Source organism: Mesoplodon densirostris, chromosome 2 (genome assembly GCF_025265405.1).
Source record: "Mesoplodon densirostris isolate mMesDen1 chromosome 2, mMesDen1 primary haplotype, whole genome shotgun sequence".
Classification (NCBI taxonomy): domain Eukaryota; kingdom Metazoa; phylum Chordata; class Mammalia; order Artiodactyla; family Ziphiidae; genus Mesoplodon; species Mesoplodon densirostris.
In genome coordinates this window covers 82,784,744-82,809,591 of record NC_082662.1, presented here as the reverse complement: position 1 = coordinate 82,809,591, position 24,848 = coordinate 82,784,744, and the positions used below count along the sequence as shown (strand labels likewise).

Here is a 24,848-nt window from a genome sequence, read left to right as displayed (position 1 = left end):
GATAAATACACTTAAAATTTTGGGTCAAGCTCCTTCTAACATCATGCTGCATTGGAAGATGGGAAAGGATAAATTTAAGAGTCTCAAGAGATGTTTTTGTAAGGTCATTGAGGATCCCTGTGTGGCCTGGGGCTCTACTTTGGAAAACTCTATATCATAAAGCAGCTTATGCTTCATTAATTTGGTAACCTGTGGGGACTGAGTTCATCTTTCAGATGCAGTGAGTTATTTTGCTTGTCTTTGTGTATATACGTATTCACATATACTATCGTTTTTGTAACATTTCCATGGGAGATTAGAGTATTGCTTTTGTACTGGCTCACGTTCAAGTTTGTGCGTGTTTCTATTTGGAGGGTAGCATCTCAGAGCTTTTCCTCTTGGACATGTGTATACATGTAGGGCATTAAGAACAGAAGGCACTTTCAATCCTTTATTCTTTATATTTCAACAGGAATAAAAATTAAAAGCAGAGGATGATCATCATGAATGTTTTGAGAAAAATTGTTGAATATATTTTAATTCATTTTATTGGACAGAGTAATAGGGTTGTGGATACAAAATTAAAACATCAAAGAAATTTTTTTTCATCCAAGAATTTTTAAATGGTTGCATGGATTTGTGTTTCTTGAGTACACTACTGGCAGAGACCACAATCACATGGCTCATGAATATGTAGCTTTGCAAATTATGACTGTAGGTTCATGGGCATGGAAGTTATTATTTCTTTAAAACAAACTTTGGACAAAACATTGAGTCATGATATATGGTTAGTAGAAAAACATGTTTCAGATCACATTTCATATCACGAGACTTTGGAGGAGCTAGGCAAGCACAGTCCTCCCAGGAATTGGGGTAGGGAGAACGTGTGATTTTCCTCTTTCAGAATGTAGGGTTCCATCCTCATTTGGGAGGTAAATATTTCAAGACTCTTCCAGCACTTTATGGAAGTTTGTTTTTGCTGGACTTGGTGCACAAAATACATCAAAGCATAATCTCCTCAATGCCTTTCTGTGTGGGCATGGTTACGAGTTCTCAGGCCAATCTGCATAGAACCTACTTATACATAAACCTAAACTCTAAAGAAATGCCTATTCTACTTTACCATAAGTCTTTTTTTCCCCTAGAATTGAACTAGCAAATTCTTGGCATGGCAGGTGTTTCTGAAATGGCCATGTGTTTTTCTTTGCTTTATTTGTTTTCCTTGTTTTGCTCTTCCTGTTCTCCTAAGCAGGCATCTCCAGAAAGAGGTGTGTCAGTGCAAGAGTCAAGAAAAAGGAATAGGAATAGTAAAGGTTGGGGGTAGGGCAGGACAGAAGAGGGAGAGGAGCTGATCCTGATTGTGCAAGTGTTGAACTTTCAGCAATGCCAAAGTCATGTAAATGTGCGAAGTTGCGTGTGTGCGTTAAAGCAGCCTCACGGAGCTGTAACCTGAATAGCAGGCGCTCACCCAAGCGATAACTCAGGCTCCAAATGGACCACAGCCCAGCTATTGGGTGTGCATGTGTGCATGCGTGTGTGTGTGTGTGTGTGTGTGTGTGTGTGTGAGAGAGAGAGAGAGAGAGAGAGAGAGAGAGGGAGAGAGAGAGAGAGAGCTTGATTCCTGGAACAGATTTTCCTCTGAGATTTCAGCAAGTATTTCTTTATCATTGGGGAGCTATGGCTCCTCATTTCACAGGGCCCATTTCTATCTTTTTAGATATAGAAGAAGATGACTCCAAAAATGACTTGGCTTTACTCTCACCCTCTTAGCTTTTTTTTAAACCAGTGCAGGGGAGAAAATTCTTGCTTGTTCTCCAAGCAATCCTATTCACGCTTTACAAAGATTGGAGTTTACATAATACTTTAATCTATGGCACAGAGCAGTGATCCTCAAGTATGCCTGGGAATCATGGGGTAGTGGGCAGAGGATTATAATGCAGTTGCCTGACCCTACATTCGCACCCCACCCTGGAACCTGCATTTTAACATACTTTTGTCTGTGATACACTGATATGAGGATCACACTTGGGGAAGCAGTGAGATTTCTTCTTAATACTGGTTTTACTACGCCTTCAAAATCTGGTATGTATTTTACAGTCATGACACAGGTCAATTTAACTAGCAACATTTCAAGCTCTCAATGGCCAGTGGCTACTGTACTGGACAGCCGTAGAGCCAGGAGAGCCTGCCCTGAGCCCCTGGCAGACACATGAGTGACCGTGGCACTCATTCCCCTTTCTCCACTGCTCCTGAATATGACCTCAGAATTCTTCCCAGCACAGAACTTTAGGTAGCCACGGCCAATTCATGGGACCTCAGGATTCATTCATTCATTTAATACTTATTGAGTGTCTTTTCTATACCCAACACTGCGCTTGGGATATGCCCATAAACAAAGCAGGCTAAAATCCCAGCCTCTGAAGGAGCTTACATTCTAGTGGGAGGAGATGGGCTATAAGCACAATATATAAGTAAATTACACGGTAGTTTAGAAGCTGGCTATATTATACTCTAATCTAGAAATAAGAACATGTAAAGCAGGTGTGAGGGAGTCAGAGTGCTAGAGTGGGGGCTGCCGGGTGGTTGGATTGTAATTTTAAATAGGCTCCATGGAGAAGGTAACATGTGAGTAGACATGAAGGAGATGAGGGGAAACTTCAGAGGAAACTCAATTGCCACCTGTGCAATTACGTGCGGCCTGCATTTTCATCTGGGAGCGTGGACGAGGCGGGAGGAGGTGGGTAGGACTAGGTGAGGCCTTACAATATGGCATTATCCTCAGCAAAGATTCTCTCTCCCTCCTCACTAAAGACCACACCAGCTTGGGGGAGGCTGCGGAGTGACTGTGAGGCAACCGCCAGGCCTCTGAGTCAGCTGATGTGCTGAGATAAGTGCTAAGATGAAGAGCCTCAGTTCCAGGAAAATGGTGTCTGCACCCATTAGCCGGCATTTGGTTCCCTTCCCTGAGGCTTGGGAGATCAACCTTGAGGCTTCAGTGGGTCTGCTTAGGACTTTAAGAGTTAAAGCTTAAACGCAGGTGTGGAAACAAAAGGGCTGGTTGCCTCTTGTGCTTGTTTCTTGCTCTTTTGGACAAGGTTGTTGAATCTGATCCAGAAAAAATAATAAACTTGGCTCTTGTTGCCTAGCCGTAAGTTCTTGTAATAAAACTCCCAGCACTGGCAGAGAGAGTAATGTTCTGCTTTTTTTAAAAGTCTGGTAGCATAACCAGAATGTGAAATACAAATGCTGTGCGTGGTTTCAGTAGGGAAGAGCAGTCGGGAGAAGGGGTGGCTCAGTGTGCATTTTGAAGCCTGGGGCTTGTTGGACAGTCAGGTGCTTCACGTTTGCCCCTTCGATGGATGCCTGCTAAGTAAGATTCAGGATTCTCAGAGCTCAGGGCTCTGTTTGTTCCCACAGGAAGATGTTTGTCATGTCAGGGAATGTCAGAGGACTGGGTTTTAATTAGCAAGCAGGCGGAAAGTTGAGTGGATTCTGCGGGGAGACATGGAACTACTAAATGATTTAATAATTGGTTTTTAGGTGGAGCTATTAGGTGACAAATCAAATACTAGCTTTAAAGCATGGCCGAAAGGTCATTTCTGGGCAGTGAGGGAAGTACGTGTTGTGAGAATGAAGAAATGATGGCATAGCCTTTCCTGTAAGTAACACCATTGAGCTTTCATTCAACAAGCAATTACTGAGTCCCTGCTTTGTGCCCAGCACCTTGCCAGGCCAGGAGATTCAGAACGAACTAGGCACTCTCTCGGCCTTCACGTGCTTGTGACGTGGGGTGGCAGGTTTGCTGGTAGATAGTAGCAGTTCATGCGAGAGAAGGGCTGGGCTAGTGGGGTGCACGAGGCACCATCCCCAGGTAGCACCATCCCCAGGTAGCTCCATCCCCAGGAAAGAAAGGGAGTCGGGAGGTTTTACAGTGAAAGTGAAAACCTGTGGAGGACAGGAGCAGTTACCAGGTGAGCAAGCCAGGTGGGGAACAGGATGTAAGAAGACCCAGGAGGTGTGAAGCAGCATGATGTGTTCTGCCACTGTGAGTGGTTCCATATGGCAAGTACTTGGAGGAGTGGTGGGAAGTGCGGCAGGCAGGGGCCCTCTCTGGTCCCGGGACTGTTCAGATTCTTAGATGCTATCCTGCCTCATCATGTGTTTACTTTGTAGAAAGATCTCCTTGGTGGCAGTATGGGTGAGGGATGGAGAGAGACAGGATTAGCAGCTTGGACAGCAGGAGGTTACTGCAATGGTTGAGATACTAGGTTGGTTGAGACATAAGGGCCGGAAGTGTGATGGTAGCAGCACAAGGACCTACAAATAAGGAGGAAGATTGCGGGGGGGGAATGAATTGCCTTGGAAAGTGTCTGCCACTTCATCCAAATATAAAACCCTTGCTCTTCAGGGAGATCAGCTCGGTGCTTTGTGACCACCTAGAGGGGTGGGATAGTGAAGGTGGGAGGGAGATGCAAGAGGGAGGGGATATGGGGATATATGTATATGCATAGCTGATTCACTTTGTTATACAGCAGAAACTAACACACCATTGTGAAGCAATTATACTCCCATAAAGATGTTTAAAAAAAAAAAAAACCCTTGCTCTTTAACACTTTTTTAAAACAATTCCATATTCAGTCATGTAGTTAGTATCCTTGCAATAGTGATTGTAACCACTTCTCCTATTAGAAAAATACTATTTTTCCTTCTATTTCTTGTTTTTTGTTACTCTCTTTATATCTCTGTTCTTCCACAAACTTTAACCCAAGCCGGACTCCAGTAAGGACAGACACCACACCAGGAAGATAAGGCAGGGACTGGAGTGCTGACTGGTATAGGAGTGGTGATACTGATGTGTCATGTCTTTATTCCCAGAGGGCTCTTAACAGGTTCTAGCATGACGTCCTTACAGACAAGATGAGGATAATTCCGTTGGGTTACTTTGTAGTTGGCGAACAACCTGGGCAAGTGCTGTTTAATGTGCTTGGGTCAGCATGGGAGTGTGCCTGTAAGTCACAGACCTCAGCCTTGTCTGGTTCAGCTTCTCAGGGATTTAGATGAATGTGTAGATGGCGCACACATGAAATTTAGAGATTTTTGACAGCTAACAGAATGAGGATTTTTATGTGGTCTCTACAGAGTTGAAATACGGGTCTAAAGAGTTTGATTTATATTACAGAAGCGCTGGTGTAAGGGAAGGTGTAAGGGAAGGATGTAAGGGAAGGTGTAAGGGAAGGATGTAAGGGAAGGTGTAAGGGAAGGTGTAAGGGAAGGATGTAAGGGAAGGTTTAAGGGAAGGATGTAAGGGAAGGTGTAAGGGAAGGTGTAAGGGAAGGATGTAAGGGAAGGATTCAAGGGAAGGTGTAAGGGAAGGATGTAAGGGAAGGTGTAAGGGAAGGTGTAAGGGAAGGATGTAAGGGAAGGATTCAAGGGAAGGTGTAAGGGAAGGATGTAAGGGAAGGTGTAAGGGAAGGTGTAAGGGAAGGATGTAAGGGAAGGATTCAAGGGAAGGTGTAAGGGAAGGATGTAAGGGAAGGTGTAAGGGAAGGATGTAAGGGAAGGTGTAAGGGAAGGATGTAAGGGAAGGTGTAAGGGAAGGATGCAAGGGAAGGTGTAAGGGAAGGATGTAAGGGAAGGATGCAAGGGAAGGATGCAAGGGAAGGTGTAAGGGAAGGTGTAAGGGAAACATGTAAGGGAAGGTGTAAGGGAAGGATGCAAGGGAAGGATGCAAGGGAAGGTGTAAGGGAAGGTGTAAGGGAAGGATGCAAGGGAAGGTGTAAGGGAAGGATGCAAGGGAAGGTGTAAGGGAAGGATGTAAGGGAAGGATGCAAGGGAAGGTGTAAGGGAAGGATGCAAGGGAAGGTGTAAGGGAAGGATGCAAGGGAAGGTGTAAGGGAAGGTGTAAGGGAAGGATGTAAGGGAAGGATGCAAGGGAAGGTGTAAGGGAAGGTGTTAGGGAAGGATGTAAGGGAAGGTGTAAGGGAAGGTGTAAGGGAAGGAGTCTCAAGCTGATAAAATAAAGTTCTGGGGCTTTAGGTATCATCGTGCCCACCTCCACCTCCACCTCCCTGGTGTGAGCTGCTGTTCTTTCCTCTCTGGATTATTCCAGAAGTTCACTACTGGTCTCCCGTTCCCTGTCTCCCTTCAGTCTAGATTGGCCCTATTAGCCAGAGTGATCCTGTTAAAACATCTGTTAGATGTTTTCATGAACTCCCAGTGGTGGCCCATCTCACCCAGACTAAACACCACAGTCCTTAGCAACAGTCTGTAAGGTCCTATTGGACCTACTGGTCTCCTCTGTGATCTCTGACCTCTCCTCCTCCTCATCTGCCCCTCACCCCTGTGCTCCAGCCACACCAGACTCCCTGCTGTCCCTTCCTCATGTGTAAGGAAGGGAACCTGTACCCTCGCTGCCGTCTCCACCCAAGAACTCTTCCCCTGACGTCCACGTGCCCGGCTCTTTCATCTCCTTCAGGTCTTCACCTGCTCAGTGACTTTCTCAGTTAGACTTGTCCCATCACAACACTTTATAGTGCCCCCTCTTCTTCTCTCAATTTATATCATTCCTTCACACTTATTAACATATATTTTCATTGTTTATATTTTGTTCCTCTGACTTCCTTACTAGACTGTAAGCTTCACAAAACAGGAAATTTTGTCTGTTGCCCTCTCCAGTATATCCCCAGCACCTAGAAAGGTGCCTGACACTCAATAAATATTTGTTGGATGTATGTTTAAAGCATAAATTAATGGATATGAGATAATAGTAGGTTCCAGCTGATATAAAAGCTGGTATGATCTTGGGCCCCATGCAGTGTTCACATAGATATAGAAAGATATTTATTGTAAAGAATTGGCTCACGTGATTATGGAGTTTAGCAAGTTCAAATTCTGTAGAGCCAATGTCCCAGTTTGAGTCCGAAGGGCAGCAGGCTGCTGTAGAACCAGGAAGAGCTGATGCCCAGTTCAAAGGCCGTCAGCAGGAGAATTCTCTCTTACTCAGGGGAAGGGTCAGCCTTTTGTTGTATTTAGGCCTTCAACTGATTGGGTGAGGCCCATACCCATTAGGAAGGGCAATCTGTTTTAGTTAGTCAACTGATCTAAATGTTAATCTCATCCAAAAACACCCTCACAGAAATACTCACAATAATGTTTGACCAAGTATCCCTGTAGCCCAGTCACACTGACACCTAAAACTAACCTTCACAGTACTCTCATCAGACCACACCCAAAACCCTAGGTCTTGTTCCAGGCACCACATACCAGAGACTATGCTGATGAAGCTCTGACAGCCTTGGTGTCTGGGGAGGAGTTGGGGGGAGTTGGGACTGTTGCCCTGAAGAAGTGAAGTCGTGACTGGGGTTGAGTGATGACTTCAAACATTTGAAGGCTTATCTCATGGAAGAAAGAGGAAGGAATTCTTTGGTCTGGAAGGCCTACCTCAGACAAGTGGACAGAGGGCAAATTTTACAGGTAGAAAGTAGGAAGAGAACTCTTCTGCCTTGGGAGCTACCCAGGTCTTCTTTCTGGAAGGGTTCAGGCAGTGGCCAGCTGTAAGCGGGAGTCCGAAGTGTCCTGTTCTGGTCTGCCCTGGGTGCTGCTCCTCTGACCTTGGGTAGGCCTTTAGCTTCTCGGAGGTTTCCTCCTCTCTACCGTGGAAATCAGACTAGCCTACCTCACAGGTCATCCTGAGGATCAGGTGGAAATAACACCACCTTGTAAAACTCGTTGGGGGTTGGGGTCAGAGTGAGAGAACTGGTGGTCAGAAGGGGCGCCAACTAACCCCTTGCCGTGGCAGAAAATTCCCACTGACCCGCAGTCAGGGGCGCTTCCCTGGCAGCTTTGCTTTCTTCTCACTGGAATGTGCCTGAGGAGTGGCAGTTGACTCCTTTTCCAAATTCCTCAGCCCTGAGTGTATGATCTGTGCTGCTGCTGGCCCTGGGGGAGTCGGACGCACGAAGTGGACGGCGCGTGGAGGGAGCTGCCCCTTTCGAGGAGTCAGCTGCACGGTGGCGTCGCTTTTAATTACTTCAGGATACGTTCCCGAGTTGCTCTCCATTTCTACTCTTATTTACACGGTTCACATTCTTGCCTCTGGAATGCACCAGGGTGATCTATCCCACCTTCCACTCTGAAGAAATGTACTCTCTGCATAACGTATTTAAAGCCCAAGTGTTTTATTTTATGGCTGTAACATGAAAGAGAAAAAAAGAGCAGAACATCCAGGGAAGCTTGCCTAAACATTCAGAACGGTGCTGGCAGTGGGACAAAGGCCTTTGGACTGTTGTGGGTTTTTTCGGTGACAGGCTTAATAAAAACGACTTTTTAGCACAAGTGCTTTTCAGTGAAAAGAAGATTTTACTACAGTGCTTAAGTCAGAAAATCAGATAAACATTGTTTGAAGTTCAGTGTTGATGAGTAGCTAAGCTTCAGAGGATTTATGCATAGGTTGGCATGGTTATCGTTGGCAGGTAGTTGGTTCAGGAGCTTTTTCTTATGCAGGTGATGTCAAAACAAGGTCAAAGCTAAATGGTCCCCACTGGTTTTGCTTATAACTGGCATTGGGACATGTAGCAAGTGTCTTTACTACACTTGGTAGCACTTCATGGTGCCTGATACATAGTAAGTGTACAGTAAATGGTGACTGTTGTCAGTGGTCATAGTTTACGCTCAGCTTATTAATGATTAGTTCCGGGTTTCCCAAGCCAATACAAACCAGAAAGGTTCTATTATTCTTTATTAAGTACTAAACGGCCCAATTTCTAGGATAGAAAGAGCTGTCAATTGGGGGATCCAATTTGGGGATCCAGTAGATGTTCGAGTGGCAGTAACATTTGGTCAGTCCAAAGCGTAAACCAGGATTTCTCAGTCATGGCGCTATTGACATTTAAGATAATTATTGGTTATGGGGGCTGTCCTGTGCACTGTAGGATGTTTAGCAGCATCCCTGGCCTCTATTCACTAGATGCCAGTAGCTCCTCCCTCCCAGTTGTGACAGTCAAAAATGTTTCCAGGCATTGCCAGATGTTCCCTGGGGGGCAGAATCACCCCTGGTTAAGAATCACTGGTGTAGAGGAAACTGTGAGATGCACGTCGGGCTTTTCAAACTGTGGATCACGCAGTACCCATTAAGGCTAGGCTTCTCAACTGTGGCTGAACATTGGAATCACCCAGGGAGGTTTTTTGTTTTTTTTTTTCTTTTTTTTTGCGGTACGCGGGCCTCTCACTGTTGTGGCCTCTCCCATTGCGGAGCACAGGGTCTGGACGCGCAGGCCCAGCAGCCATGGCCCACGGGCCCAGCCACTCTGCCGCATTTGGGATCCTCCCGGACCGGGGCACGAACCTGTGTCCCCTGCATCGGCAGGCGGACTCTCAACTGCTGCGCCACCAGGGAAGCCCCCCAGGGAGCTTTAAAAAATCCTGATGCCTGGCTCCCACCCCCAAGTTCTAATCCGGGATATGGCCTGGGCCTCAGGATATTTAGAAACTCTTCAGGTGCTTCTAGTTTTCAGCCAAGAGGGCGACTACAGCATGAGTAGGTGATGGAATCAATTTGGTGAAGTACTTCTTTGCTAGCATTTAAAAAGTGTATGTATATATAGTTCAAGAGAAAATATTAATGCCTAGCGTAATAGTTAGGGTAAGTACTATTTTGTTTGTGTGTGGAGGCTGAAAACACTGCTGGCAAGGGTAGAGCCCTAAGCAAAATCCCTGCCCTCAACCTGCTGTTAGTCTGGCTATAACCACTTCAGAAACTGCTTGCTTTTTGTTAATGATAGTTAATGTGAAAACATTTTTTATTGAGGTATAATTGACATATAGCATTATATTAGTTTCAGGTGTTCAACGTAGTCTTCAATATTTGTATATATTGTAAAACGATCACCACAATAAGTCTAGTTAACATCTGTCACCCTAGGTACAGAATTTTTTTCTTGTGGTGAGAACTTTTAAGATCTATTGTCTTTAGCAACTTTCAAATATGCGATACAATGTTACTAACTATAGTCACTAAGCTGTACATTACATCCCCATGACTTATTTAGTTTATAAGTTGAAGTTTGTACCTTTTGACCCCTTCACCCATTTCACTCACCCCCTACCTCCCACCTCTGGCAACCACCAATCTGTTCACAGTATCTGTGAATTTGGTTTTTTGTTTTGTTTTTAGACTCCATATATAAATGAGATCATATGGCATTTGGCTTTGTCTGACTTACTTCACTTAGCATAATGCCCTTGAGGTCCATCCATGTTGTTGCAAATGGCAAGATTTTATTCTTTTTTATGGCTGAAAATATTCCATTGTGTATATATACCACATCTTTATTCATTCATCCACGGGCACTTAGGTTGTTTCCATATCTTGGCTGTTGTAAATAATGCTGCAGGGTGCATATATCTTTTCAAGTTAGTGTTTTCATTTTCTTCGGATAAATACTCAGAAGTGGAATTGCTGGATCGTATGGTGGTTCTGTTGTTAATGTGAAATTTAATACAAAACATTTAGAGTGCTGTGGCTTGGGAATTGTTGAGCCTTTTTGCTCACATTTTGAGGTTCCACCCTGACACTGATAAAATCAGTTATAAATGCTAGCCAATAAAGATGACATGCATATTTTCACCAGCAGCTAAATTTAATTATAGTACAGCAACAAGATGATAATTTTCCCCCTTTGTTTGTGTTAATTATATATACCATGATATGCTAGGTCAGCAGTGGTCTAAATACATCCAGCAAAAATGTGGGACTTACATAAATCATCCCAAAAGTTTTATGAGGATCAGTCTAACAGCCTCTTGACTTCATTATCTATGGGAATTTGGGGGTCTTACAAAATCAACTGTAATACACATTCATCTCACTGCGAGGAAGTAGTATATAAAGTGGTAGAAGACAGGCCAGCTCTGGCCATTTTTTATCTCAGTGCTCAGGAGACATTAAACCAAAGGGACTCTTGCTGTGTTCCTGTGGTGGTGACCCTGATGGCAGAGGCTGCAACTGTGGAAGACTCGGACGTCAAGCTCAGGTGCTAGCAGGACTTTGGGATCACTTGCACGGATCCAGAAGTCCATTACAAGCCCACGAAAACACTCACCAAGGCTTCCTGTTTAACTTGAAACTCATTACTTGAAAGGTTGGCCTTCAATTTAGGTATCTGGAAAATAGTGATAAGTCTCATGATTCCTCACAATGCACTCTCTCATCACAAAGTTCTTTAAAAATTCAAAAGGACATCCTGCATTGTTTGTAGTTTTTTGGTTTTTTTTTTTTGGTTTTTGGTTTTTTTGCAGTACACGGGCCTCTCACTGTTGTGGCCTCTCCCGTTGCGGAGCACAGGCTCCGGACGCTCAGGCTCAGTGGCCGTGGCTCATGGGACCAGCCTCTCCGTGGCATGTGGGATCTTCCAGGACCGGGGCACGAACCCGTGTCCCCTGCATTGGCAGGTGGATGCTCAACCACTGCGCCACCAGGGAAGCCCCTGTTTGTAGTTTTGTCTTTACCTGGAAGAAGGTAGGCTTGTGATTGTTTCTTGAATCAGCTGCTGAAAAAAGATGATGTGCCTATATAAGGGAAGAGGTTGGATTGACAAATATCCATTAATTGTCTGATTAGTTCTTTCTCTAATTATGATTCAGCTCTGGGTGACTGCACCACATTAAATATGCAATTCTATTTCTTCTAGGTGTCTGAGGGTTCTGTGGTCCATTTTTCATCAGGAAACTTCTCCTTGTCAGCAGAAACAGAGGAAAGGAGCTTCCCGCATGGAAATGAGCATCTGTTAAACTGGGCCCGAAAGGAATATGGAGCAGTTACTTCATTCACTGAACTCAAGATAGCAAGAAACATTTATATTAAAGTGGGGGAAGGTAAATTTTATGTGGCGTCAATTACTGACTGATTTATGCCAGTCAGTTTTTTTCTTTTCTGAGACCAGGTGGTTAGGGCAGGGAATTATAGAATTACAGATTGTTGGAGCGGGCAGGGACCTGAGGCATCACTGGGGCCTACTCCCCACCACATCCCCTCCTTCCCTTTTTCCTTCTGAGGAAGCAGACGTGGTAATGGGGGAGAAGTGGGGAGTAGCCTGGTTGAGAGAGGAGAAGGTTGTTGTGTAGAATTTAGAAGACACCCATGCACAGAAGTCAGAAGAAGTGAGTGGAGGCCGAGAAGCTGAGGTGTGGGAAAGGAGGGGATACCTGATGGAATGCAGGAAGAGTTAGCAGGATGGGTCAACAGTTAGAGCTTCCTCCCACTTATAATTCTGTAGACATTTGAAGCCAATGTCAGCTTTATGGCCTCGAGACATCAGTTAAGTTTTGGACAATAGCAGAGGAAAAGTGTTTGAAAATATTTTTAATACTAATGCCTGTTACAAGGACAAATTATTGAAGAAAGGAACTGTTTAGCCTTGATAAGAAATTGCCCATTTTAATTTCCTTGCCTTGCAGAGGGATATAAATATCTGGTGACTCAACTTTCAAAGCATATTATTTCTTAAATAACTTTTTTATCATTATTTTTAGTCGAGTATATTTGGAGCTCCCGAATAAGTTACTGGAAATAACAACTCTTGTGAATGGGTCCTTGTTACAGTCAGGTGATTGTGTGAAAATGGCATTTCAGATCCTCAGGGTCCATCTGCTTTCTTTTGAAACCTACAGCAATTGTCACCTCTTCCACAGGCAGCGTGGCAGCGCAAGTGAATTATTGAATGCTAGTTCCCAGCCCTTTTTTGGATCTGGGATGTTTGATATAGATGCAGGAAGAGGTGGACACTGAAGTTGAGTGTGTGCTCTGTGCAGAGGCCATATCAGGTGCCTTCACATGCACCCCACTTAACCCTGCCAGTAATCCTAGGAGAAAACCGTTATTTCCACCATTTTGCTGAGGGGATGGTGGAGGGTTAACCTAACTTGCTCTTATCCACATTACTAGCAAGTGACAAAACTAGAACTCAAACTCAGGTTTCCTGACCTTTGAGTCTAATGCTTATTTCCTGATGCTGCATTTTAAGTCTTAACCAAATAAGCATAACCTAAACGTGAAAGTAGGCTACCTGGATGGAAGGACTTGTTTAGTTGAGTAGAGGGAGGAAGAGTTTTAGATGAGAACTGGATTCAAAAAGTTGAAGTTTGTTACTAAACTCTCATGGTATTCAGGCAGCTAAGCATAGAGGTCAAGTCCTATTGGGACAAAACAAAAAGTCTCTTTTAATAAAGGTTCTAAGCCCTGACCAATCGTCTCTATTTCTGAAGCAGAATTCTGGTGCATATTGATTGAATATTGATTACCCCCCTGGAATTTGTTAGAATAAGGATATGTGTTATGGTAACATGTAGAATGTTGGGCTCCTTTCTCTTGACGGTGCATGAGCTTCTGTGTACAGGAGTGAGGGGTTCCATGACTTCCCCAAGGCTGCACACTGGATCAGGGAAGAACTTTAAGGACCTGGTGTCCCATCCAGTAAAAACTGTTTAACTCCTTGGCAACACCTTTGGAGCCCCTGAAACTTGACTCCAGCCACCAGTTGGGTATAAGTCACTGGCCCATACCATGGAGAGGAGCAGCTGGGAGAGTGAGGGTCCTTGGTTAGGTTGGTGGACCACAGGCGATGTTGTCTATCACCATGGATTGGGCTCTGCTGAACAAACCTCATCCACTGGTTTCCCAGAACCTCACCTGTCTCTACCCAACTGAGTCGGGAATCCTAGGCCATGAGCCTCCTCTTGTTCTTTCCCCAGTGGTTCTCAAAGTGTGGTCCCCACCCCAGCAGCATCCTTATCACCTGGGAACTTACAGAAATGCTGGTTCTTGGGCCCACCCCAGACCAACTGAATTGAAAACCCTGGGGTCCAGCCATCTGTGTTTTAGCAAGCACTCTAGGTGATTCTGTTGCTTGCTAATGTTTGAGAACTACTGCTCTAACCTATATGCTTAGAGTGGAAGAACTGAGGGCTTTCGGTTCTTATCCTGTCTGGTCTCATTACCTGTGAGGCTTCAAGCAACACTCTGATTTACCTACCACCAGAGGCTCAGTTTCCATAGCAGCAACATGAGGTGTTTACATTACCTTCCAAGTTCTTAGAGTATACTATTCTAGCTCTCAAAGTGGTTTGTCAATCCTTTCCTAAAATACAAATAAGCATGTGACTTCCCCCCGCCCCCAAACTTGCCAGGTTTCTACCCGGGGATTCCCCTTTGTGGTTTCCTTTCTGCTTGGCAGTTAGTGTAAGTTTTGATGCCAGGCATGCGGAAGGTCATTTGGGGTGGGGGGGAACCACACACATGCATGCACGAACAACAAAAAGTGATCAGCTTATTCAGCTTAGTGACAATGGCAACTGGGACTTAAGCCCTTAACAACATCAACTTTTAAACAATTAAACCTTTCCTGGTGGCTTTGGAGGGTCACAATGTGGGTGAGTTTTTTGTTATTTGTCTCAAATCTCACACCATTGTTAATTCAGGAAACCTGTGCCATGTGCCTACCCTATATGTGCCAGATGCACCCCAGGCACACCTATGAACTGGGTATACGGGCCAGAGTCCCAGGAGGGTCCTAGTCTCTTGAGTTCCAGACTGACCTGTCCCTGGCCCATACATCCACCCTCTGATTCTTGATTAAGTTTCAGCCTTGCCACCCCAATATCGTCTTCTGTCCTGTGATCTGGGGGAGGCATCCGCAGGGCTGCAGCTGCAGGGTGTGCGTTCCTCATCTGCTCATCTGGCAAAACCCTCAGCAGATGTGGAGGGGAGGCTGCTCCAGCGGCCTGAGTTGGCAGAGCCCTGGCCTCTTCTCTCTGAGGGGGTCTTTAGGGAAGAATACAGAATGCAGAACCAACACTTTCTTGAAGCGAGCCTCCAAGCAGGGGCCTGGTGAACTCCTCTGGTCCCCTCTGTTCTAGGGGTGTCACTGGGGGTGCCATGGTGCACGGAGCCAGGATGCCACAATGTATGTTGTGAGCTTCAGTAGAGGGGAGGTTGCACAGTTGGGCAGGCAGGGGAGGGCACTGTCAACCCAATCTTGGGAACTCCCAGGCTGATTCCTCACTCCTAAGTGAGACTTGCATATGAATCTGAACCCTGGCATGCTGTCCATTAAATGAAAAAGGCAGAAGTCTGTTTCATTAAAGTGCCAGGGCTCTGATTAATTACCGCTTCTGAAAAAATCTTGCTACACCTAGAACTTCCTTGACATTGGTCCCAGCTGTCACACTGCCAGCAGTTTCAAGTTCTGTTTAAACATTTAAACCACTAAATGGAAATCCCATCAGCCATGATGCTGTGTAAGCAGCATGTGCCGTTGGGGGAGTATCTTCAGACTGTTAGTAATTGCATCACTTTCCCTGGTGGAGGTGATGAACAGCCCTCAGCACAATGAGATAATGTTTATGAAAGCACCTTATAAATTGTAAAGTGCCATATAAACATTCGCTGTCTGTGTCAAGATTATGGGAAAGAGTAGAGGTCTGCCCTCAGTGTTTCCCTCAAACTGCTACCTTCAGCTTTTAGAGTATAAATTGCTTTGACGGATAAATATGAAGGAATGATTAATTCCACACCGTGCGCCAGAGAATTAGTTAGGTTGCTGGTTCTTCTATTAATTGAAATAGCAAATATCCCAAGAGGAGCATATTTGGGAATAGGATAGGTCATTGGATTCAGTGTTGAGTATGCTGACTAAAATATCTATTGGATTTTTAGGTGGAAGGTGCTTGGTAGGCAGATGACAATGCAGGTCTGCAGCTCAGGAGTCATGATCTAGGTATAAGTTGAAGCCGTGGGAGTGATTGAGATCATCTAGGAAGAAAAAGAAATAAAAAGAGAGTTGAGGAAGGAACTGAGATTCTTAGTCTTGGTTTATATCAGGATTAACTATGGAGCTTTTCAAAAAGAAAGCTTCCAAGGTCCCACCTAGATCTTCTGAATCAGACTCTCTGGGGTGGGGTCCAAACAGGTGGATTCTGATATGCACCAAAGATTGAGGACCACTGGTGTTTAAAGGATGAGCAGACAAGGAACTAGTGAGAGGCTGAAAGATAGGTCATAGGAAATGGGTGAGGACAAAACAGAATCAAAGAGAACAGGAAAGGAGAGAATTTAGACCAAAAGAGGCCACTAAAGTTGGTCAGTAGGAGGCCACTGGTGACCATAGAGGAAGCATTTCGGGACACAAGCTTGTGATTTCCTGTGTCCTGCACTTGCCCAGTGTCACTGTTATCTTCTCTCCTTTGAGTCTGGTTACCACGTAGTTCAATGTGTTTTTTTACTTTCAGATCAAGTGTTCCCTCCCACGTGCAACATAGGGAAGAATTTTCTCTCCCTCAATTACCTTGCCGGGTACCTTCAGCCCAAAGCTGCAGAAGGGTGTGTGATATCCAGCCAGCCCCGAGATAAGGAAGTACACATCATTGAGTTAATCACCCCCAACTCTAACCCCTACAGGTGAGTGTGAGTGTGAGTGTGTGTGTGTGTTGTGTGTGTTTTCTGAACTAAGAGATGAAAACAAAGATCTGATATGACTTGATATGATTCTGACTTGAGACAGGGAGAGGCTTAGCCCTCCCTCATGTGAGGGGGAGAAGCCACTGATGCTTTGGGTGAGATTCACAGAAGCTTTGAAGAAGGGAGTAAAGGTACCAGTGTCATATTTTATTTTCTGCATCTGTCTCTAGATCCCATATATCCCAGATGAGTTCTGAAGCCTAATTTAAACTTCTTGGTATAGTCGTCCATTGGTGTCTGTGGGAGGTTGGTTTCAGATCTCCCTTGGATACCAAAGTCCATAGATGCTCAAGTCCTTTATATAAAATGGCATAGTGTTTGCATATAACCTACGCACATTCTCCTGTATACTTTAAATCGTCTCTAGATTACTTATCGTACCTAATACAATATGTAAATAGTTGTAAATACAATGTAAATAGTTGCCTGCACGTGGCAAATTCAAGTTTTACTTTCTGGAACTTCCTGGAATTTTTTTTTTTTCCCAATATTTTCCATCCGTGGTTGGTTGAATCGTCAGATGTGGAATCCGCAGATACAGAGGGTGGACTGTACTAGTTATAGAACAGTCACTCTTACTCCATTATTATCTCCTTTGACTGAGGTTATCCCTGATAAGAAAATTACAAAATGTGCCTTGTTAACATAATTATTATTTTAACAATATTATGTGTTTTTTTAATATTATGTTTGTTAACAGATTTCTGTTTATAGTGTCCTCAGAGCACTTTTGCACTCATAACTGTTTAAAGCTGTGTGTGAATGTGTGTGTGTGTGTCAGAGGAGTGGCCCTTCATGGTGACACACCAAAGAGCCATTAGATACCACTTACCTCTCTCTCTCTCACCCCCAGCGTCCTGCCCCAGGACTGAAAATTTAACTCTATCAAGAATGATTATGGAATTTAAGAAAGAAAGAAAAGGGAGAAAGTAGGCCTTTCTCCCACTTTCACCTGCATTTCATGGGGACTAGTGAGTTAAAATGTAAATTTATATTATGGAAGGATTTCACAGTTAAAATTCTAATGAAACTTTGATTTCAAAAGTGATTAAACTACCAATCGGTTTTGGTAGGATTGGAAATGGAATTCTGTTCCATGTGAAGAATTTGTGGAAAATTAAAAGGGAATGGGAATAGAAGCAATCTGGCAAATGTGCTTAGATATTAAGCCTAAGGCTTCATTTGAGTACTGTATATCATCATTTTAACGGTTTACAAGTGTGTAAAACCAAGATGGAAATAAAGACTTTCCCCTAAATCCAGAATGACAGAGATGTTATTGTTTGGTAAAAATTCTCTTTTATACTGGATTCTTAGAAGTTTGGATTGTGTTCATTAATTTTCCAGTAATCACTTGGTTGACCATCTGTTTTTTTATTTTAATAACTGTATATCCAGAAGTTTGGGAAAGTAAATGCAGATATGATTTTGTGACAAATGTTAATGGCTTAAGCACACCTTATATAAGTCAAGAAATTCTCTAGCCTTTTGCCTCTTATTTTATTCTGAAGCTTCCTCACTGCTTTACTGCCTCCCTCTTCCATCCACCCTGTCATCCCACTCACCAAACTGCCGCCCACTACTGCTCTGAAGGATTTTGAGCACATAGCAGATTAGAATGTTACACATCAAGGGTGCTGGAGGTTGAAAAAGCAGCAGTTCTGCTTCAAAAGTAAACTCTCCGGGTTTGTTCACGTCCATTTCAAACAGTGGCTGCCGCATCACACAGGGAGATCACAGGGAGATCAGCTCTGTGCTTTGTGTCCACCTGGAGGGGTGGGATAGGGAGGGTGGGAGGAAGACGCAAGAGGGAGGAGATATGGGGATCTATGTATACGTATAGCTGATTCACTTTGTTATACAGCAGAAACTAACACACCACTGTAAAGCAATTATACTCCAATGAAGATGTTAAAAACAAACAAACAAAAAAAGTGGCTGCATTAAGTAATCACCTTTTTTTTCTTTTTTCAACAAAGAGAAAAAGTTTAGTGGCTAATTATCCACAGGCATATCTTTCTATTGTTATGTAAAACCATTTTGTTATGTGTGCACTAACAATCTGTTTTGCACATGTCATTTGCCTGGGATCGACTCCAGCTTTTTAATCAACTGGCCAGACGCTGGAAACATGAAGACTTGGAAGAGGGGAAGATAGTTGCAACTTTCTGGCATTTGGGTCCTAACTCTGCCTTTGTTTTCCATTCACAGTGCTTTCCAGGTGGATATCATAATTGACATAAGACCTTCTCGAAAGGATCCTGAGGTGGTCAAAGATCTCATCCTGATCTTGAAGTGCAAAAAGTCTGTCAACTGGGTGATCAAATCTTTTGATATTAAGGGAAACCTGAAAGTTATCGTAAGTTAGTTAAGCGTTTCTTTGTTTTGATGAATGGTGATAATTTAAGCTGTGTCTGTATGTGTTATTTTTGTGAAGTTTCTCTCTGTTATTTTTCACTTTATAAAATAGGCTGCTCCTTGGCATCTCCTGACAAGGGCGGGCGGGGTGGTAGTTAAAAACATGGTCTTTGGGGTCAGTACAGACCCAGATTTAAGTTCAGACTCTGCCATTTACAAACTCTGACCTTGGGCAAGTCCCTTAACCTCTCTGGACCCCAGTTGCCTCATTTGTGAAATTCCTGAAATGTATTAGCGTGCTTTCCAGACCTAGTAAGTATAAAATAATGAACACAAGCCTTTCATGGCTGAGAGCCCTGTAGGGGCCTCAGTGTCATGGTCCTAAATATCAGCTCTCACTTTGGGGTTGGGTTTTTAAGGAAGGTGTGGGAAATCAGCTGACTCCAGCCCATTTTTCTTTTTGAGATAAATACTTGGTATTGGCATGTCTTTTTGCTTGCTTCTAAGGGTGAAACACTGATAAAAGAATTATAGCCATGGAGAGGTTAGTGAGATGATGCTGGAAAAACATCCCTCAGCCTGTTCCCTAAGCATTATATTTCATGAAGGAAATATACTTAAGAAGTTTAGCTGGGTGGCATGACAGGCAAACAGTAGCTAGTTTCCTGAAAAGATGAATGTTGAAATTTGGTAAAATAAATCTTTTTCAAGTATTTAGGGAGATAACTATTTGACAGAATATTGGAGCAAATTATATTGAAAGTTAAAGAAGAATTGCCCCTCCTCATTTTTAAGAAGATAATTACCTCTTTAGCATCTCTTTTGTGGGCTCAAATTTTTGTGCATTGTCTTTTATAAAAACCGTGGCCAATTCCTCTTTCAGTACCTGCATTGAATCAACTGGAGTGGGTTTTACGTTTTCACTATTTTGGGAGAGGGATGCCTTTGGTGTTGGTATTATTCATTCATGGCACCTTCTGTGTGATAATGCAGTGACAGAGCCAACGGTCCCCTGGGCAGTGTCATGTACAAGCATTTGCCAGGGGCAGCAGGCAAAGCCATGAGCACACACGTCGTAATTTTAAAGTAATCATTTCTGGTTCCTGTGGTGTTTTTTTTTTTTTTTTTTTTTTTTAACTTTGAGAGGATCCCAATGAGCCATCATGTGTAATGGTGATACATTAATTTCGTATTGAGCACAAAGCCCAGCAGTGATTTTCTGAAGTCAGAGCTGTTTTGATTGCCTTCCCTGGCGTGGCATGAGGGGTGTTGGTGACCAGGGGTGTCTGCAGCCTTTGCTGCCTGGCACACCAACCAAATGTTTTTAATTTCAGAATAACAAAAACAGGAAAGGGAATCATGCTTTGAAAGGCAAAAACATACGGTACATTTTAATTCCCTGCTGGAGTTCTTGTGTAAATGTTCTTTTGGCCCTGACCCTTCAATGGCTCTTTCTCTCCCTGAGTATGTGTGCCTGGTCCATGGCAGTCCTGGAGTTCACTTTGAACATCCCCACTTCTCATATGAATCAGAAAGGCTAGAAATGAGATTGCTCATCCCAGTGCAAGATCTGTTTATATTGCTCTCCTTGGCCGTACTCCTGTTCCAGGCCAATTTTGGACAATGCATGACAACATTGCTAAACAATTAGGTAATGTTTCATGATGTTCTTTTTTATTCTCCCACTTGCTTTGTGATTTCTTAACTCCTGTCTCAGATGTGAATTCTGACTGTGCTGGGAGGAATAGTTACCTGCTAATAAAAGGGTGGAGTGGAAAGAATCCTGGCTTTGGGGCCAGAAAGGGCTGGATTCAAATCCCATTTCCAATTGCCATTACTCCCAGTTGATACTGGGCAATCTCATTAAATTCTGGGTCTGTTTCCTTTCCTGTGAAATGGGTACGATGATAATACTCACCTTGAGAGTTCTTGTGAGGTTTAGCAGAGTCCATTCATTCATTCAACAAATATTTGTTAAGTGTGTCCTGGGTATTTCATCTAAAGCACTCAGCATACTGCCTGCACATGGTGAGTTCTCAGCTACATGTACTACTTAACTTCTGTGAGCCTCAGGTTCCCCTTCTCTAGAAAGGAATAGTAATGCCTAGTCCTTATATTTTGGAGGAGAATTAAATAACACATGTAAAGCTCTTAGCACAGTGCCTGCCATAAAAAGGGGGGTTCATCTTCCTTCTATTAGCAACTCTTTAAAAGTTTGTCTGTAGGAGCAATTAAAGTGAAGACAAAGACAAATGTCTACTAAAAGAATTGTATGGAACTTGATGGGATAAATTTAAAGAAGAGCACGCAGACATAGAGAACGGATGTGTGGACACCAGGCGGGGGGTGGGGTGGGGTGAATTGGGAGATTGGGATTGACGTATGTGCGCTGCCATGTGTAAAACAGATGCTAGTGGGAACCTGCTGTACAGCACAGGGAGCTCATCTCGGTGCTCTGTGATGACCTAGATGGGTGGGATGGGGGGGGTGGGAGGGAGATCCAAGAGGGAGGGGATATATGTATACGTGTAGCTGATTCACTTCGTTGTACAGCAGAAGCTAATACAACATCGTAAAGCAACTATACCCCAATTAAAAAACCAAAACAAAACAAAACATAGGCGCACGCGTGTGTGTATGTGTGTGTCAGGAATGGACCTGGGTAGAATGCACCCTCCAAAAGACAGGATGGTCCAAAGAGACACAAAGGGTTGTGTGCTGGGGCCAGATGGGACTACTAGAAGTGTCTGCATTACATCGCCATGCCCAGCTCTGGCTTTTAATTCAGGGCCCTTATGGACCATGCATAATCACATTTTGGAAGAACCTCCAACACATAAAAGAATAGATGGAGATAACTTGTTAGAAATTTCCCGTTGTATTATTTCATATGGCCTCAGGGCTTCAAGTTTGGAAATAGTGAGTTTATTCTTAGAAAAGACATTTTTTAATCCCAGTGGGAATATGCATAACTCTCTGCCTAACCCTTCCCCCAGATGCCCCCTCCCGGACATCAGCAGTTCTGATGCAGGTGTGTTGGGTGGTGGGAGAGAGGGGAAGCCACTCAGACTCTATTTAGCTCATCGTCCTTTGTGAAGATACGAGTGGGAAATGGCGGTGGTACTTGAGACCTCCTTGAACACCCCCATAGGAAGTAGCTATACTGAGGCCTTGGAAAAGCCTGGGGACTCCCAGAAATACAGGATGAGGAATTCACTCATTACCTGGAACCAACTTGCCTGCCATTGTCCCAAACCTTGCTGCTTTACAAATGCGTAGATAGATTTCTAGCCTTGTAAGTCATGAGGTGTAATCAGTATGAGTTGTACTGACAGCTCCTAGAGTTAATGTGGAAAGGTGTAAACAAGTCATTCCATATTGTTACAAAAAGGATAGGTGGCAGTTATGATGATAGTATTCTGGAAATACAGTATTTTCTCAGCTGTCCAACAACATGAAAGACTAGTGCAGATGAGGCCAAGCAGTATTGTTTAGGCCAGTGTTGCAACTCCAGCCAGTCAAAACAACAGGCTGCCTTGAAAGGCTGGAAGAAGCTGTGCTGAAGAAAATGCTATTGACTCAGTGAATAAGAAGTTCTAAGAACAAATTGGATCCTTCTTTATTTCATTTTAGTTTCCTTCTTTCCTCCCTCTCTCCCTCTCTCCCTTCGTTTCTTCTTTTCCTTTCCCTAAGGAATTTTCTCTGAAGGAGTTTTCTGTGAATCCCAGTAAGAATAGAATAATCCAAACCTGTGAAACTGAGTTTTTTTTTTTTTTGCAAATGGCTACAGAACTTGGTTAAAACTCTCTCTCTGGTCACTTGCATGCATCATTGTGACTGGCCAGTCTGGCAGTTTTTCCTCAGATAAGCACTTTGGGTAGTAGAAAAATATACTGGGTGAGATCCTTTAAGCTTTGAATTGAAAATGTGTGTCCTCGGCCAATATCTCACAACCAGAGAGGCCAAGAGAACTTAGAGGCTGTGAATCTTCTATGGTTTTACAGTGGGAAAGGATTAATATTTAGTCATGTTAGGGGCAAACAGAATGGGAAACAAATGGGGAATTTAGGAAAAATGCTGCATGTATGCAGAAGAAAATAATTGGGCATGGAAATTAAAGTGATTTTTATATGGCATGAGATGGCATAATCTGCTTGCTGGAAGGGCCTTCCAGCCCTGTTGGAGCAGTTGTTGAAAATGTGGTGACTTCCCTTTGGGGTGCCCCCTGCAGCATTCAGCTCCCTCACCATCTGAGAAGATCACTGCTGTAGGATCAGAAGGTGATGTGAAATTTACCTTCCATGTCCTTGTTACTCAGAGTCCTTTTATATCCTTTCCTGGAAAGATTTCTGTCATTCAGTTTTAAGTTTGTAACTGATTACCAAGTGAAAGTTAATTTTAACAGTTACTTGTACTACCGGATAAAAATATTGGTACTATATACATGGAATATTACTCAGCCATAAAAAGAAATGAAATTGAGTTATTTGTAATGAGATGGTTGGACCTAGAGTCTGTCATACAGAGTGAAGTAAGTCAGAAAGAGAAAAACAAATACCGTATGCTAACACATATATATGGAATCTAAAAAAAAAAAAAAAAGGTTATGAAGAACCTAGGGACAGGACAGGAATAAAGACACAGATGTAAAGAATGGACTTGAGGACACGGGGTGGGGGGAAGGGTAAACTGGGATGAAGTGAGAGAGTGGCATGGACATATATACACTACCAAATGTAAAATAGCTAGTGGGAAGCAGCCGCATAGCACAGGGAGATCAGCTTGGTGTTTTGTGACCACCTAGAGGGGTGGGATAGGGCAGGTGGGAGGGAGATGCAAGAGGGAGGAGATATGGGGATACATGTATATGTATAGCTGATTCACTTTGTTATAAAGCAGAAACTAACACACCATTGTGAAGCAATTATACTCCAATAAAGATGTTTAAAATATATATGTATATATATATATATATATTGGTACTTAGAGGGATGGTAAATTAATTAATTAATATTTTAAACCATAAAATCTAAGCATATTCTGTTAATAGAATTGGCAAATGTATACAGTTACAGGATTCCTAAATTGATCATAAATTATAAATGAAGTATGAACATTGACTGTTTCACTGTGTGGAATTCAGTAGTTTACAAAGGTGGGATAGTCTCCACAGTGAAGTAACTAAGTTGTGCCTTCTTTCATTTAACTCTAGGGTATAGGATTTGGGGGAAGTATAACATGCACACCTGTATACTTTATATATAATTTTAAATAAAAATAAGGAAAAGTTTGGTATCATATTTGGTGTGTGTGTTAATAATTTAAACATTAACTCTGTAGTGACATACTAGGTATGCTTATGATAATTAGTTTATCAACCAATGACAAAAATGATTATGCCATTTGTATCAACATAAGCAACCCAAATGGTATAACCAGTCAGCCTGAGTTTCTTAATCTGCTGTTACAGATTTTCACATCAGTATTCTCAGCCCAAGGAAAGTAGGGATCAAAAGGGTAAATAGTTCTTTCATATACAATAGAGAATCTATTTGTTTCAGATATTAAGACACTGTTTAATTTCATACACTCATGAGTGAAATTTTACTATTATCTTCAGGCTCCTAACAGTATTGGCTTTGGGAAAGAAAGTGAAAGATCCATGATAATGACCAAATCAATAAGAGATGACATTCCTTCAACCCAAGAGAGTCTGGTCAAGTGGGCTTTGGACAATGGCTGTAGTCCAGTAACATCATACACAGTGGCTCCTGTGGCTAATAGATTTCATCTTCGGCTTGAAAACAATGGTAAGTATGATTTTGTTTTTTTTATAAAAAATATCCCCCAAATGAGTTTTCCAATGAGGAACTCTCACTTCAGCTTATATGGTGCTGTTTTTCTGTTGCAAATTTTAATGATTCATTCACTACTTTTCACTATAAAGCTTAAAGTTATATAGAATTGTGCTAGGTTATTTTGGGGAAATTATCTTTAATAT

The 24,848-nt window shown here is 43.0% G+C and overlaps 1 protein-coding gene across 6 annotated transcripts in view; it reads left to right on the top strand.

Moving 5' to 3' along the window:
- The window catches only part of TGFBR3 (transforming growth factor beta receptor 3), a 200,072-nt gene that overhangs the window by 136,894 nt on the left and 38,330 nt on the right, over positions 1 to 24,848 (top strand). For all 6 annotated transcript variants that reach the window (XM_060090115.1, XM_060090110.1, XM_060090112.1 and 3 more), the window contains exons 5-8: positions 11,667 to 11,850; positions 16,261 to 16,429; positions 18,701 to 18,848; positions 24,468 to 24,657. In XM_060090115.1, coding sequence (XP_059946098.1) covers positions 11,667 to 11,850; positions 16,261 to 16,429; positions 18,701 to 18,848; positions 24,468 to 24,657 — 691 coding nt within the window. The remainder of the gene's footprint in view (positions 1 to 11,666; positions 11,851 to 16,260; positions 16,430 to 18,700; positions 18,849 to 24,467; positions 24,658 to 24,848) is intronic.